General features: G+C 34.8%; 1 protein-coding gene across 2 annotated transcripts; it reads left to right on the forward strand.

The window, feature by feature from the left end:
• The first annotated feature begins 5812 nt into the window (after positions 1 to 5812).
• Positions 5813 to 16691, forward strand: CCNG1 (cyclin G1). 2 transcript variants are annotated; one of them, XM_077137585.1, is made up of 7 exons: positions 5813 to 6088; positions 7232 to 7495; positions 8825 to 9078; positions 9663 to 9741; positions 9822 to 9920; positions 10155 to 10349; positions 11156 to 16691. In XM_077137585.1, exons 2-6 carry the CDS (start codon positions 7232 to 7234, stop codon positions 10344 to 10346), a joined length of 888 nt encoding a protein of 295 aa, XP_076993700.1. In that variant the 5' UTR covers positions 5813 to 6088; the 3' UTR covers positions 10347 to 10349; positions 11156 to 16691. The 2 variants fall into 2 exon arrangements, with proteins under 2 accessions (XP_076993700.1, XP_076993701.1); XM_077137586.1 differs by lacking the exon at positions 7232 to 7495 and having other exon boundaries at positions 5816 to 6088.
• Positions 16692 to 17115: the final 424 nt, after the last annotated feature.

Raw genomic sequence — 17115 nt, forward strand, 5'->3', positions numbered from 1 at the left:
GGCACTCATGGTTCTCCTGACTCTGTAGCTCTCTCCAAAATGTTCCTTATTTAAAGGATTCCAGTAAACTAATCAAGACCCACCTAGAATGGGTGGAGTCACAACTCCCTCTAATCAAAGGTTAATACCCACAATTGGGTGTGTCACATTTCCGTGGAGATAATCTAATCAAGTTCCAATCTAGTTTCCGATCTAGCTATTTCCAAAGAAACAGCTGACTCCATAAGGTGGATCAGGATTAAAACATGGCTTTTCTAGGGCACATAATCCTTTCAAACTAGTACGCCATTACAGAGAATAATTAACAACTTCCCTTGTACCAAAAGCTATGACAGTTCTAATCTGAGACCATAAAACATAATGATTTGGTACCTAGAAAATTCTCAATAAATATTTGCTGAATGGATGGACAAACAAAAATTAAATAGACAATATAAGCAAAGTGTTGATGACTTTTAAAACTAGATTATGACTTTGAAATATTACAAAACAAAATTTTTTTTAAATGCAGTAAAATCCTAATTTAAATTATGTGTGAAGTATATTCAGTAAATAGTTACTATACGGGATGTATGCAAGGTATCCCTCATTTCTGAAGATGATGACAATAATAATAATATCAGAGTTGTTAGAAGACTAAATGAAATCATGTGTACTTTGGGTCAGCACAATGGCCTGGCATGGGAACCACATAACCAACACAAACAACTGTTTTTATATTGGCTGAAATTGGCTCTGACCCTGCACACAATAGAGCCTATAGCCAATAACAGAAACTCTCCTCCTAATGTCTCCCCATGTCCTTATACAGCAGTGGTTACTAGACAAGTCAAAAGTTCAGTTTTACATCAGATGCTGTAAAACCTCAATTAATTGGAAGGGGTTATCTTGGAAACAAAGGGATAGCTAGGATCTGTTAGTGTTAGATGTATACCTCAAATTTTTAATCTGTTTTCTATGTATCCTTCATCCCCCTACTTTCCCTTGGCCATGCACAAATTCACTGGTACCCCTAACAAATTGACTAACAAATACTCAAGAAGCCACTCCCAGCAAGTTTTCATCAAATGAATAAAACAGAGCAGGTGCAATAGAGAAAAGCTAAGGTGATCAAGAAATAGAGAGGAAGGACCTCAGCTGAGCTCTTGTTAAACTTCACTTCCTGTTCCTCATCATGGGTGGAGAAGGCATTACATCCACACTTCTCAAATGACCCAGAATAGAGAGTGAGATGCTTGGACACTTTGTGTAGGTGTGGGAAGGCAAAGCCTTGCCCTCCCTCCAAGGTGGAAAAGAACAGGACCAATTTGGATTTCCCTATGGGTCAGGGCAGCAGTGGACACACAACCATACTGTTACAACTGCTTGTCATAATCTTTGTTGCTCAAAGGCACTTCTATCATCTATAGGGTAGGGAAATGGATTAAATCTTCCTGTTACTTCCTGTGATTCTTGCCAAGCCTCAGGGTCATAATTCTGAGCATCAGTTCTTTTAGCACTTAACTTATGATGGGGAAGAAAGCATAAAGTGGGAGTTGAATATATCACTGACCCTAGAAAATATCCTATTAAGTATTCTATTAAGAAAAAAGACTCCATTACTTACCTTCATAAAAATAGGAAATGAACCCTTCATTAACTATTATTTAATTTTAAAGAAGTTTAAATTTAGAAATAGTTCCTATAAAGAATTTTTCAAATGGCTGAATTAGACTTGGCAGCCTTGTCAAATATCAATTGGTCATAGATGTGAGGGTCCATTTCTGAACTCTAAATTCAATTTCATTGGTCAATATATCTATCTTTATGTCAATACCATGCTGTTTTTGTAATATCCTTTAAAGTCAGGCAGTGTGAATCCTCCAACTTTCTTCTTTTTCAAGATGTTTTTGGCTATTTGAGGCTCTGTTCTAGTTTGCTAGCTGCCTGGATGCAATATACTAGAAATGGAATGACTTTCAAGAAGGGGAATTTCAAAGGTTGCTAGTTTACAGTTCTAAGGCTGAGAAAATGTCCCAATTAAAACACGTCTATAGAAATGTCCAATTTAAGGCATCCAGGGAAAGAAACCTTGGTTCAAGAAGGCCGATGATGTTCAATGTTTCTCCCTCAGCTGGAAAGGCACGTGAAGAAAATGGCAGCATCTGCTGGCTTTCTTGTGGCTCTACAAAATGGACTCTCTCCAAAATGTTTCCTCTTTTAAAGGATTCCAGTAAGCAACTCCACCTTCAATGGGTGGAGACACACCTCCGTGGAAATCATCTAATCAAAACTTACCACCCACATTTGGTGGGGCACACCTTCATGGGAATAATCAAAATGCTCCCATCTAGCAATATTGAATGAGGATTAAAGGACATGGCTTTTCTAGGGTCCACCATAGATTAAAACCAGCATAAGCCCCTTACCCTGTCAAACAAATTTGATGATTAGATTTTCCACTTCTGCAAAGTAGGCTGTTGGAATTCTGATTGGAATTGCATTCAATATGTAAATCAACATAGGTAGAATTGACATCTTAATGATATTTAGTCTTCCAAATCATGAACATGGATTTTTAGATCTTCCTTGATTTCTTTTAGCAACGCTTTGCAGTTTTCTGTGTACAAGTCTTTACATCTTGGTTAAATTTATTCCTAGATATTTGAATCTTTTATTTGTTAATTGTAAATGGATTTTTTTCTTGATTTTTCTCCTCAGATTGCTCACTGCTAATGTATAATGGCACTATTGATTTTTGCCTGTTAATCTTGTATCCCACCACTTTGTTGAACTTGATTATTAGCTCTATTAGCTTTGTTGTAGATTTTTCACTAATTTCTATATATAGGATCATGTCATCTGCAAATAGTAAAAGTTTTAATTCTTCCTGTCCAATTTTGATGCATTTTAATTTTATTTTATTATTATTATTATTACAATTTGCTTAACTGCTCTAGCTAGAACTTCTAGCACAATAATGAGTAACAGTGGGTCTCCTTGTCTTATTCCAGATCTTAGAGTAAAAGCTTTCAGTTTTTCACCATTGATTATGATGCTATCTGTGTATTTTTCATATATGCCCTTTATCATGTTGAGGAAGTTTCCATCTATTTCTATCTTTTGAAGTGATTTTAATCAAGAAATGATGCTGGATTTTGTCAAATGCCTTTTCTTCATCAATTGAGATGATCATGTGGTTTTTCCCTTTCAATTTGTTAATGTGGTAAACTACATTAATTGATTTTCTTGTGTTGAACCACCCACATATACCTGGGATATTAATTTTACTAATCATGGTGTAGAATTCTTTTAAAGTGCTGTTGGATTAGATTTACAAGCATTTTGTTGAGGATTTCTGCATCTATATGTGTTGGAGAAATTCGTCTGTCATTTTATTTTCTTGTATTTTCACATTATCCGGCTATGGTATTAGGGTGATGTGGTGATGTTGACTTCACTGAATGAGTTTGGTCGTGTTTCCTCCTCTTTAATTTTTGGAAAGAGTCTGAGCAGGATTGCTATTAATTCTTCTGGGAATGACTGGTATATTTCACTGTGAAATCAACAATTCCTAAGCTTTTCTTGTTGTGAGATTTTGGTGACTGATTCAATCTCCTATAATTCATCTTTTGAGGTCTTCTATTTCTTCTATTGTCAATGTAGGTTGTGTGTTTCTAGAATTTGTCTACTTCATATAAATTGCCTAATTTGTTGGCATACCGTTGTTCATAGCATCCTCTTATGATCCTTTTTTCTATTTTTGTGGAGTCAGTAATTTTTTAAATGATGATTTATATTCTTATTTTATGGAATAAAAATGGCAACAAGGGATGAGAGGAAGGAGAAAAGAAGGAATATCCATTTGACTTTATTTCTACTAATGTTTCTTCATTGTTAGCAAAATAAGTTTTTCATGTAGGGCTATTTATATTTTAATAAAATTTTTAAAGTTAAAAACATGATCCTAATCTGGAGAGAAAAATTTTTATTTCTATATATTAGAGAAGTTGTGGGTTTACAGAGCGATCATGCAAAAAATACAGGAATCAGAGAAAATATTTTAATTATATAAACAGTGGTAAATCATAAATAAGGTGTACAATGTAATATATCCACTTCAGATACTTCCATTATATTTCATAAACAAGTTGAATATTCTGATTCTCCTTGTAAACTCTTAATAGAATAAGTCTGACAACAAAGAAAATACAATCAAATGAATATTTAAGATAGACATTTTGAAAGAAATGTTAGTAACTTAATAATTAGCATTTATCAAATATTTGCTGGGTTCTAGGAACTGGGCCTAGCTTTTTATGTACTTTATATTTATATCTTTATCTCAATAACCCTATGAATTAGGTACTATTACTGCCTCTTTTTGAGAAAAGAGAACTTGCTAAATTTCACATAGCTAGTCAGTAGCCATCCTAGATATGAAAATAAGTTATATTCCAGTCTATACTTTATGTAAAACATGTTCCATGATTTCAGGGATCAATATATTTTATTCTTCCCTGGAACGTATTAAGTGTTTAATACGTATTAGTAAACTAATAAATGTGTTTGTAATTGAAATAAAGCTTTAAAGATTTTAATGATTCCTAAGGCTTAAAAAAAAGTGTGTGTGCGGATTTGTACACCAAGACCCCTCCCCATTTGCTCTCCAGGCTCTCACAATGACTGGGTTATGGCTGGGATATTATTTTGAAGTATTGACTTTTTCTTCCTGATTTTCTTTTCTTTCCCTCACTTTCTTCCCCATCCTGCTCCCCCACCCCCTTTTCCAGGCTTGGTTGCTATCTGTGGCATTCTCCCAAGGGAAGTACATGGCAGGGCAAACAGCAGACATGTCTGCAGATCTTTCAGATTTTCACTCTTTTGCAGCCTAGTATTCACTAAATGGTGAAAAGCCATGTGAACAGAGACTTTCAACTACAATCTGTGAAAGTTGCTAATTGACTCCTTGCCTGTCCTTTCTCAGGCCCTTTCACTTGTAGAGCCTCTGATCTATTAAAATTAGGGAGAGAGGGAGAGAGTACAGGAAAGATTCAGGCTCATTATTTTTCCACTAACCTGGCATAAGAGAGGCTCACGTTCAGAGATTAAATTTATTTGAGTTAAATAAAAGTCATGTTTCACACATGGATCTGTAGTATGAGATTCGTACTACAATTATCTTGCCCATATATTTCTTGTAGACACAATCTTATACACATCTCTCATTTTAGATCATTGCGGGAAAAACAGCACATCGTCTATTTAAATTTGCTTAATAATCAAATTCAGAAAATTGGAAAAGAACCAAGAAATTGCATATGATAAATCAAATGAAAAGCAAAATTAAGGTAAAGGGTAAATTTATTTCCAAACTTCACAGAGAAACCTCTAGAATTTAATAAAATACAACTTGGAGAATCTTCCACCTCTCCATCTGTAATTTAAAAATCAAAGCTTGAACTTTTTTTTCCTCCCTCTTAGTCACTGCAGTTTTACAAGGTGGGGGAGAGAACCACTGTACACCTACTTAACCACACGGAACAAAAAACTAGTACATTCTGGAATGATAGCAGCTTGAGGAAGAGAATTAACTAGGGCCTGGGCTGGTGCTTAACAGTATTTAGCTCAGCCTCTTCTTGAATGAAGACGCGTTAGGAAGTTGTCCAATGAGAGAAGCTGAGTGAGAGAGCATAGTCTTAAAGGGGCGGAGAATTTAACGCCGGAAAAATGAAAAATGCTTGCTGATTGGTCAGACTGCTGATTGGTCGCACCGCGCGCCCATCCATCAAAAGAACTAAACCAATCAGTGGTGAAAATAGGACCTACCGCACCTCCCCTCCCCTGAGGGAACGCCCCACGCTTCAGTATATTACTCAGGAGGTCTAAAGCGACCCCTTCTTCTCCGAGCCGACCCAGGCGGCGGGTGGTTTCGTCTCGGCGGCGCTGCAGGGACCTCCGCTGAGGACGGCTCCCCCTCCCCGGGCCTCTCCCCTCGTGCCCTCGAGTCCCCACGGCTCGTAGGCCTCTCGCATCTAATATTGGGCGGTGAGGTGCGAGCAGGCCCGGGGAGGGTGGTTACCGCTGAGGAGCCGCTATTACGATCGAGGTGAGCTGGGAGTGTGGGGTCCATGCCGGGGTGCGAGAAGGAAACAGGGTTGAGGCTGCGGGGTGAAGGAGAAGTTCTGGCCCCGCGTCCTGGTTCACGATAAACCCTCCCGCTGGTGTGAGCGCAAGCCCAGGCTAGTCCGAGCCCGGAGGGGCGGGGCCGGATCCGTCCTCGCTGAGGTGTCTAGTGTCGTGCCCGCCGGGTCCCTGGGACCAGCCCGAGGGCAGAAGAGTTGGACTCACTTAGTGGTTCCTCATTTGTTGCCCCCCTTCCATCGCCCACCCCTAAAATCTCCTGTCTCCTTTCATTTGGTGAGGGAAGGGACCATCCGTGTAAACAGCGTTTAGCAAGTGCCCAGGACTTAACTAGGCATGTAATATACAGTCTTAAATGAATGAGACGCCTACGTTCATCTTGCTGACTAGGTTAGACCTCCTACTACGTGCTTCCATGGCATCTTTTAACTTTCCTTTACTAACACCAATAAGAAGTTAATTATTTAATGAATCAAAAAGAAAACACACACACACACAATTGTTGAGCACTCAGTATGTACCATGCACTATGCTAACTCTACGTGAATCTTCGTGCTTAATCTAAACAGCCAAAGAGGTAGTTTACCCTCATTTCATGGAAGTATAAATACGCTTTTTTTTTTCCCCATCCAGTTTCTATTAAGCACCTACTATATTTTCTCAACTCTACCTACATAGTCTGGTTTCATGCACACAAGTCTATGAGGTAGACTTATTCCCACTTTACCAATGGGGAACTAAGGTTCAGAAGATTTAAATAACCTGAACTGTTCACATGGCTTAAATATATCAGAATGCATGCTACCATCTGATTTCACAGTGTTTGGTATTCTGTCTTGCAGCAGTCTATTACTGTTATCTACTGATAGTGAAGGACTTGAAGTATTTCTTGAAAACTTGCTTTTTTTTTTTTTTTTTTTTAAAAAGGCATGGTTCAGGAACTCACAGTTTAGGATGAATGACAAAGGGGAAAATAGTAACAGATAGCACTCTGCAGTGAGTAGATTCATAAGGGCAGAGCTGTATTATTAAATACTTGGCACAATTCAAAGCTGGCCAGAGAAAGCAGGGCTCTTACACTTCTTTCTGGGTTTTGTTCTATATATAGATGATAGAGGTCCTGACAACAACTGACGCTCAGAAACTGCTACACCAGCTGAATGCCCTTTTGGAACAGGAGTCTAGATGTCAGCCAAAGGTCTGTGGCTTGAGACTAATTGAGTCTGCACATGATAATGGCCTCAGAATGACTGCAAGGCTAAGGGACTTTGAAGTAAAAGATCTTCTAAGTTTAACTCAGTTCTTTGGCTTTGATACAGAGACATTTTCTCTAGCAGTGAATCTACTGGACAGATTCCTGTCCAAAATGAAGGTATGTTTACAACTACATTACCCTGAGTATTAATTTTTCTCAATGTGTTTTGGAGATAGACTTGTTTACCTTGTTCCAGCTTTTGGCTGGAATTATAAACTTGACCTGTTTTCTTTTAGCAAGTAGCTGGAACACTATGGTAATTCTGCGTATTACAGCATTCGGTAACTACTACCCGAAAATAAAATTCTAAGTATTTTAGCATTTGGCCTAGTCAAGTCTTGCTAATTAATGGCATTTCCAGCATCAGTTTGCATGCAATAAAGAGAGTATCTTATGAAGAATGTATTTTTAATCATTTCCATATACTGGATAAGCAAAGCAAGACATCTGAGTAACTTTCAAAGCTTAACTGTTAAATTATCTGCATCTCTGTGTCCATGGTCATTAGTGGATAATGAGACAGTGTGACAATTAGAATAAAACTCTTGTAGCCTTCAGTACCTAACAATGCATCATATATAAAGGAACTCAATATTGAACTGAATGGTTCAAGAAACTTGTTTTAGCAGTTTGTTCAACGGACTGATTAAACACTTTAGACACCAGGTGTAGGCACTGCCCTTGGATCTGTAAATGTTGCACAGATGAACTATCTATACCTCAAGTATATTTCAGTCCTATGTGGGAATAAAGTGGTTACACCAATAACTATTGTACAAGGCATAAAAAGAAAAATAGTTACATTATAGTTTTAAAGAGATATTGCTGAAGGGCTTCCAAGAACAGCACAGATATTGGTAAAGGCTTTTCAAAGTTCTGAACTGAAAAAGACTGGATAGGATTTTGACAATGTCTCACATGTTGTAGACATTCAGAAAATGAGGAATAAATGAAAAAAAAGAATGATTAGTAATGGATAGAGCTTTACAGGCAGAGTAAATAGCGTGAACTTTAAAAGTGTTTTACATGTGTTACACAAAGAAAATAACCTGGAAAAGGCATGGCATCCTGGAAAGAAATTTTGTGAATAAGTAATCTGTCTAAGGTGTTTCAGTTCCTCACATCAGTCTTTGACCAGTTAAGTTACTTGGTCAAACTCGAGAATGCTGCTTATAGTTGTACAGTGGTAAGAAACACTAGGACTTTTCTGTGCTGAAGCCAAACTTCATAGTGAAACAGTCCAATTATTCAAATACTGGTTCCGAGTGGGGTGTGTAACATTTGCAGATGGCGGTTGAGGTATGAGTCCTCTTGCTAAGTCCATCACAGTCGAGAAGTATACCTCAAAGGTACATTTTCCTAATGATAGGTCTGAGTTCTAAATTGTTCCTTGTGCTTTATTAATTGAAATAAGGTAGAGATGTGGGTTTATTATTTCTTTTTTAGGTTCAGCCCAAGCACCTTGGATGTGTTGGACTGAGCTGCTTTTATTTGGCCGTAAAATCAATTGAAGAGGAAAGAAATGTCCCACTGGCAACTGACTTGATCCGGATAAGCCAGTATAGGTTCACAGTTTCAGACTTGATGAGAATGGAAAAGATTGTATTGGAAAAGGTGTGTTGGAAAGTCAAAGCTACTACTGCCTTTCAATTTCTGCAGCTCTATTATTCACTCGTTCAAGAGGACATGCCATGTGGAAGGTATGTGATCTTTGTTTTCAACAAAGGGTATTTGGAGATCAGAATGGTATTTGAACATTGTATAAAATCAATATCCTCATAGAATTTCAATTAAAAAAAGTAAAATGACAGCTGTGGTTCCTTAAGTTTTGCTATCCAGCAATAGTGAGATGACTTTTAGTTGGCAATAGCTCCTTGAAGTCTATGAAGGTTCATGCTTAGGATTATATAATTAAAGGATATTTTAACTTGAAATTATCCATTGCTAGACTAGTTAACTTATGGAACCTAGAAGATTAGCATCTAACACAAATTTATGGACACAGGAAATCTATGAAATGCAGTAATACATTTACTAAAAGGTAAAGAAAATAAACACTTATTTTGTGGCCTGATGCTTTTCATTTTTTTTGGAACTCATGTATGATTTCCTTAAAAAATTCATGTCTCCAAAGAAAGTGGAATTCCTTCACTTGAAATATTTTTTTCTAAAAATGTACATAGACTTCAATTAAAAAAAATGACTTAAGTGTTTTTCTAAACATTTGTCTTCTGACTAGATGTAAAATCATCTACATAAAATTAATCTCATCTTATTTTTAAAGGAGAAATAATCTTAATTTTGAAAGACTAGAAGCTCAACTTAAGGCATGCCACTGCAGAATCATATTTTCTAAAGCAAAGGTAAATATTTTATAAAGATTACAACTATTTATACAGTTTCTTTAACTTGACATTTACTTTAAATTTCTCTTTTCTTTTAGCCTTCTGTGTTAGCATTGTCTATCATTGCATTGGAGATCCAAGCACAGAAGTGTATAGAATTAACAGAAGGAGTAGAATGTCTTCAGAAACATTCCAAGGTAAGTCAAGGTCATAGCCTAAGTCCTATTAACAGCTGAAAAAGAAACTAAACCACTTGACCTATCTCCTGAAGTAAAATGAGATGTCATGTGTTTATTTGAAAGCTAAGCAGATTATCCTCAATCTCTTGTGACAAGGAAAGACACATGCTAATAATAGCATTGCATTTATCACTATAATTTAATAGTGTGGGATTTATTTTGATTGAGTAATTTTTAAAAATTCATATGCAGATAAATGGCAGAGATTTGATCTTCTGGCAAGAGCTTGTATCCAAGTGTTTAGCTGAATATTCATCAAACAAGTGTTCTAAACCAAATGTTCAGAAGTTGAAATGGATTGTTTCTGGACGTACTGCACGGCAACTGAAGCATAGTTACTACAGAATCACCCACCTTCCAACAATTCCTGAAACGGTTCCTTAATTGGTAAATTCGGGTCATAGTTATTCTACATATAGAGAAACTTTTATTAAGAAAGTTTTATAATTTTCTTCTACAAAGAACAAAATCTAAATTATTGTTTAAAAATATTTAAAAATGGAGTTGAAGTAGCAAAGGGAAAATCTACTAACTAATATTTTATGGCATTTACTACATTCAAGGTACACAACCCTACGAGTAACAAATTATCCATCCTCTGATACATACATTAACTATTTTATTAAATTATCATCTTAGGAAACAGTATTCTTAATAATCTAAATGTTAAAAGTAGCATTAGATAGAACAGTATTTTTAAATTGCACAATAGTTTGCTGTATGTAGACCCAGGCTCTGGTTTATAGTATACATCATTTAATGTTACACAAGCCTGAGCTGGGCAATAGGACCAAAAGTATGAAACACAGATGAACTAAGTGAAACTGTTAGCTTATTAGCAAAATCAACATGAACCTGAATATGGCAGATGATCTCCATATTTAATATTTGGAAACTGCCAGTATGTTTCAACACTAAGGTTATATACCACTGCTATAGCAGTTGGACTAACTGTAATTATATTCATAAAGAATGTAAACTGGACTCTGCATATGTGATATACATCCTTGCCATCCAAATTACTTAACTCATAGTGGTGATATATCTTTTACTACTCAGAACAAAGTGTAACTTTTTTTAACATATCTACATGTGACACAGTTATGAAACTGAAATATTGAAGTTCATTTTAATACCAGTAATATTTATATTTGGCAGATTTTTGGTAACTTGGTTTTTGTTTGTTTATATAGGATTATTACAGCAACAATATCTCTTCTCTGAAGCCTTTTTCCACAACCCTGAGCTATGGATTCATTAGTGCTATAAGGGATTTAAGCTGTGAAGTCTCAAAACATCACAACTAGATTAACATTGATGTTCTCAGATGTGGGAAAACTGCCTGCTTAATATTATGCTATAGTAGAATTATGATTAGATTTGAATTCATCTGTGAAGCTTACAAATCAGCTAACAGCAAATATAAGAAACTAATGACAAGCCTGGGAAGATAAACTGTGAATCCTCATTTCTAACATTGATCCAGATTTCTATATTGGATCAATTTAGGAGGTTGAAAGTGGTAACCTACTTATAAGTTGTCTTAAGTGTGCTTTTTAAATTGTGAGGTGTACATCAAAACCAACTTCCACGTGCACTTATCAGGCATAACATTATTTGAGGGAGTATTAGGTTTCTTGGTACTCATAATGCCAAGTGATGGAAATTCCAGAGATGTGGATTTACTACTACGTGGCAATTACATTTAAATTTGAGGGCATTTTATATAAAGCAAAAATACAGACCTGGTAAACCTGGCATATTCATTGAATTATTGTTAATATTTTTTCTAGAACACAGGTGATGTTTATATCCATGATATACATTTTTATATAAAATCTGCCTCAGTCTAGTCCCATCAACAAACTTAGTCTCTCTTGGAACAAAAGAATCACTCCAAAAACTTGCTTTACCCCACCAAATCAAGTTCAGGCTTAAATTAACACTCCATAAGTTTTTACTAAGGACTGTTTTCATAAAATCGTCATTTTCTAATTTAGTTTAAAGGGAAGCGTGTACTTTCAGTAATGCCCATACTATGCCAAAACAAAGAAGTGAATAGGCATGCTTAAAATAGTTAATATTCAGGATTTTCCATGTGAATGTAAGGTGTATAATATTAAGATCAGTTGTTAAACAGTCACTCAGTGCACATGTATAGTCTGAGTCCATCCAGAATAGCTTTAACCAATTCATATTTACATTTGACATCATGTTGTAAATAAATAAATATACACTGAACAATAAACCAAAGAACTACAGTAATATTTAAAAAGTCATACCTAACTTTTGTAAACTATGTTGGTGGATAACTTCTCAGTTTTCCCAAAGGGCTGACACATTTCAATATTTTGAATACATCAGTGTTAATTTTGAGTTGGCAGAAGTAACCTAACAAACTATTACTATGTTTGGTACTAAAGGATATACCTTTCAATAAAATTACTGAAATGCAGTCCTTTGCAAGTGCATTTTTTCCCTTCTAATTTAAATGAATATTCTCTTGATTAATTAACTATTTTAGCAAAGTCGTGACAGAACCATAATAAAAAGCTATCACTACTCAATATAAAAGTAGCACTAAAGTAAGATGTATGGTAGCAGAAACAAATCTTTTTAATAGTATGGCCATTACCTATTTGGCAGTTTACTTTCTAATGGTTATTTTAAAAAGACAAGATGTCAGATATGCTTAATATGCATTAAAAGCTGGTGTTAGTGTACTATTAGTCACCTTTGCCACTTAGATTCAGCGCTGCTATATGTACTATCCTTACACAATTTTATGCTTAGATTCAACCCATCTGAAATTTAGTGCAAACCCTGTTGCCTAATTAAACAGCATTCCAGACAAGTGGTTGCTAATGACGTAACTAATGCCAAATGTTATGTCAGCCCCTGTAGATCAATCGGTAAATTACTATGGGAACTGAAGCAATTAATACATGATTTTTGAACTGTTCATTTTAATTAAACTAAAAAGCCATTTTAACACGGACATTCCAAGGAATTACTGATTTAAAAAATGGTTTTAAAAGAAAGCTCCTTGTGCCTTTGATTCAGACTAGACATGCTAAATAACCCTTTTTACACAAATGTTATTTTAAAAAAAAAAGCACCAGAACTTTAAATGTATTTCCAATTATGTAACATAATTTAAAAACAATAGACATTTCTGATCGAATGTTTGTGATTAGCAATGACAGTTTTTACTGTCAGGTACTACTGCTAAGTGTTGAATATCATCTCATTTAATCTAAACTAAATGAAGAAGTTCCAATTTACAAATGAACCAAAGACGCAAGTTAAATGACTCCTGGTTCTTGGAGATGCAATTCAAAATCTGGGCAGTTCTGACTCCAGGGGCTGTGCTCTTCACTAACCACACATTACCCCCCATAAGAGATTTACTACACTCATGTAAATTTATTTGTGTAATTTCCCATCAAAACTATCTTCTGGCTACATTAACTTCAGTGCTCTCATCATGATCCTAGAAGATTAATAATCAGGGAATTTATTTTCTCTAATTTATACTAATACTAGCTTTTGTCAAATTTATTACTTCATAAATGTAAAATCTAATTGTTCATAAACCTAAAAAAAAAGTAAACATGAATCAAATAAAAGACAAGCCAATTTTTATATTAACTCAGACAAGGTAGACTAGGAAGCAATCAAAATTACCAGATAAAGGACATAACATACATGATAAAACAATCCATTCACGAGGAAGACATGACAGTCCTAAATACCCATGAGCCTAACTTCAAAGCCTAAACATACATGAAGCAAAACTGGCAGCGTTAAAAGGAGAAATTGCCAAGTCTCAATTTAGCTGGAAATGTAAACATTATTCTCTCTTATCTATAGAATACCTAGAAAATCAGCCAGAATGTAGAACTGAACAATACCAAAACCCAGCTGGATCTAACACTGCATCTGAAAACAGCAAAAAAAGCATTCTTTTCAAGTGTACATAGAACATTCACCCAGACAGACCATAACTAGGGTCGTAAAAAAATTAACAAGTTTAAAAGAACTGAAATCATAAAATATTGTCTTTGACCATAGTAGAATTAAACTAGGTATCAATGAAAGATAATGGGAAAATTTCCAAACCCTCAAATTAAACTACGAACTTCAAAATAATTCATGCATCTAAGGGAAAATCTCAAAGAAAATTAGAAAACATTTTGACCTGAAGGTGGAAGTAACAAAACGTATGGGATGCCACTAAAACAAGTGCTTTCATTAAGAAAAATGGTCTCAAATCCCTAACCTTATATTCTACTTTAAGAGATTAAAAAAGAACAAAATAAACCAAAACAAACAATGAAGGAAATATTTTTTAAAAGGGAACAAGGCAATAAAATTGAAAACAAAGAAACAATAGAGAAAAGTCAATGAAACCAAAAACTGGTTCTTTTGAAAAGATCAATAAAATAAACCCAGATGACATGATAATATTTAAAAAGTCCTAGAAAATCTATGACAAAGCTACTAGAGCTAACAAATGAGTTCAGGACAGTAGACTAGATCAACAGGCAAAAATTAGTATTTCTGTATACTAGTAATGAGCCATCTGAGGAGGAAATAAAAAAAAAATTCCACTTACAATAGCAACTAAAAGAATCAACTATCTAGAAATAAATTTAACCAAGGATGTAAAGGGCCTATTTTCAGAAAACAATAAAACATTGCTCAAAGAAAACCTAAATAAATGGAAAGGCATTCCATGTTCATGGATTGGAAGAATTAATATCGTCAGGATGTCAATTCTACCCAAATTCACTTACAGATTCAACGCAATCCCAATCAAAATTCCAATTATCTACCTTGAAGAACTGCAAAAGACAACTACTAAATTTATTTGGAAGGCTAAAAACCCTGAATAGTCAAAAACATTGAAAAAGAAGAACAAAGTTATTTTATTACAAAGCTACATAGTCAAAGCAGCATGGTATTGACATAAATACCATTATGTTTATTGAAATAAAGATAGACATTGATCAATAGAACTGAATTGCAAGTTTAGACATAGACTTACACATTTATGGTCCATTAATTTTTGATGCGGCTGCTGAGTCTACTCAACTGGAAAAGAACAATCTCTTCAACAAATGGTGCCAGGAAAACCGGATATCCATATGCAAAAGAATTATTTATTTAGATCTATGTCACAACTTATATGAAAATTAACTCAAAATGGATTAAAGACCTAAATATAAGAGACAGGACCATAAAGCTCCTAGAAGAAAATGTAGGGAAGCATCTTCAAGATCTTGTGGTAAGCAGTAGTTTCTTAGATTTGACACTCAAAGCACAAGCAATGAAAGAAAAATAAACAGATGGAACATCCTCAAACCTAAATACTTTTGCGCATCAAAGGACTTTGTCAAAAAGGTGAAAGGTTACTCAATGGGAGAGAATATTTGGAAACCACATTAGCTGATAAGGGCTTAATATCTAGAATTTATTTAAAAAGTATCCTACAACTCAGCAATAGAAAAATAGCCCAATTTTAAAATGAGCAAAAGACTTGAATAGATTTTTCTCCAAAGAGGAAATACAAATAGATAAAAAGCACATGAAAAGATGGTCAACATCACTAGCTACTAGAGAAATACAAATCAAAACCACAATGAGATTCGATTTCACACCTACTAGAAAGGCTACTATCAAAAAACTACAAGTACTGGAGAGGATGTGGAAAAATAGGAACATTTATTTACTGCTAGCAAAAATCTAAAATGGTACAGCTGTCATGGAAGACAGTTTGGCGGCTCCTTTGGAAGCTAGGTATAGAAATACCATAGTATCTGGGAATCCCACTACTAGATACACATTACCAATTAAAAGCAGGGACACAGACATTTGTACACTGATGTTCATAGCAGCATTATTCTCAATTGCCCAAAAATGGACACATCAACCAATGAATGGATAAACAAAATGTGGTATATACATATGATGGAATATTATTTAGCAGCAAGAAGGAATGAAGTCATGAGGCACGCAACAACATGGATAAACCTTGAGGCTATTATGTTGGGTGAAATAAGTCAGACACAGAAGGACAGTGTTTCATCTCATGTGAACTCGAACTACAATAAGTAAACCTACATTTACCAAGAACTAGGATGAGTGAAGATAATGGGGAGCAGATATTTAATTCGTACAGAATTTTTAAGTTGAATGTAAATGCTTGGAAATGAATAGAGGTGATGGTAGCATATTATGATGAATATAATTAATAGCATTGAATTATGGTGGAATTGTGGTTGAAAGGGGAAGTTTAGGGTCATTTATGTCACTAGAAGGAAAGCTAGAGGATAAAACATGGAACTGTATGACAGTGTCCCCTGTTATGGACAATGACTGTGATTAATAGTATAATTAAAAGTTCTTTCATGAACTAGAATAAATGTACATCACTATTACAAGGTGTTAATTATCATATATGGGAAAAATGCAAACTGTGGACTATAATTAACTAATATTTTAGCATTTTTTCATCAACTGTAATAAATGTACCACACCAATGCAAAGGGCCACTGGTAAAGAGTATGGGGTTTTTCTTTTTGGAGTAATGAAAATGTTTTAAAACTAGTTATGGTGATAATGTACAACTCTGTGACTATATTGTGAGCCAATGATTGTATACTTTGGATTGTACAGTGTGTGATTAAATCTAAAATAAAATTGCTTTAAAAGTCTCATAAAATATTTATAAACCTCTCTCAAAACTGATAAAAAAAAAAAGAAGATAGAAATTAGCACTATTAGGAATAAAAGAGGAGATTACTACTACAGGCCCTGAAGACATTAAAGACATTAAAAAGACAGTAAGAAAATAAATCAACTCTTAGCACACAAGTTCAAAAACTTATACAAAATGAGCCAATTCCTTGAAAGATGAAAATGAAGTGGGTAATCTGAATAAGTTCTATAATTATTTTTTTTAAATGAATTCATTGTTTAAAACCTTATAGACAAGTTCAATAAAACGCTTAAAGAGGAATTAACACAAATGCTACACAATCTCTTCCAGAAAACAGAAACTCTTTATAAGGTCAGCATTACCCTAATACCAATAAAAGACAATAAAAGAAAAATAATTAAAACTGTTCACCAGTATCCCACATTAACA

This window comes from Tamandua tetradactyla, chromosome 20, assembly GCF_023851605.1.
Source record: "Tamandua tetradactyla isolate mTamTet1 chromosome 20, mTamTet1.pri, whole genome shotgun sequence".
Lineage (NCBI taxonomy): Eukaryota > Metazoa > Chordata > Mammalia > Pilosa > Myrmecophagidae > Tamandua > Tamandua tetradactyla.

Coding starts and splice junctions, on each gene's coding strand:
- CCNG1 (XM_077137585.1), top strand. CDS start 7,232: ATGATAGAGGTCCTGACAACAACTGACGCTCAGAAACTGCTACACCAG. Junction 9,079..9,662: donor GAGGACATGCCATGTGGAAG/GTATGTGATCTT, acceptor TTATTTTTAAAG/GAGAAATAATCTTAATTTTG. Junction 9,742..9,821: donor TCATATTTTCTAAAGCAAAG/GTAAATATTTTA, acceptor CTTTTCTTTTAG/CCTTCTGTGTTAGCATTGTC.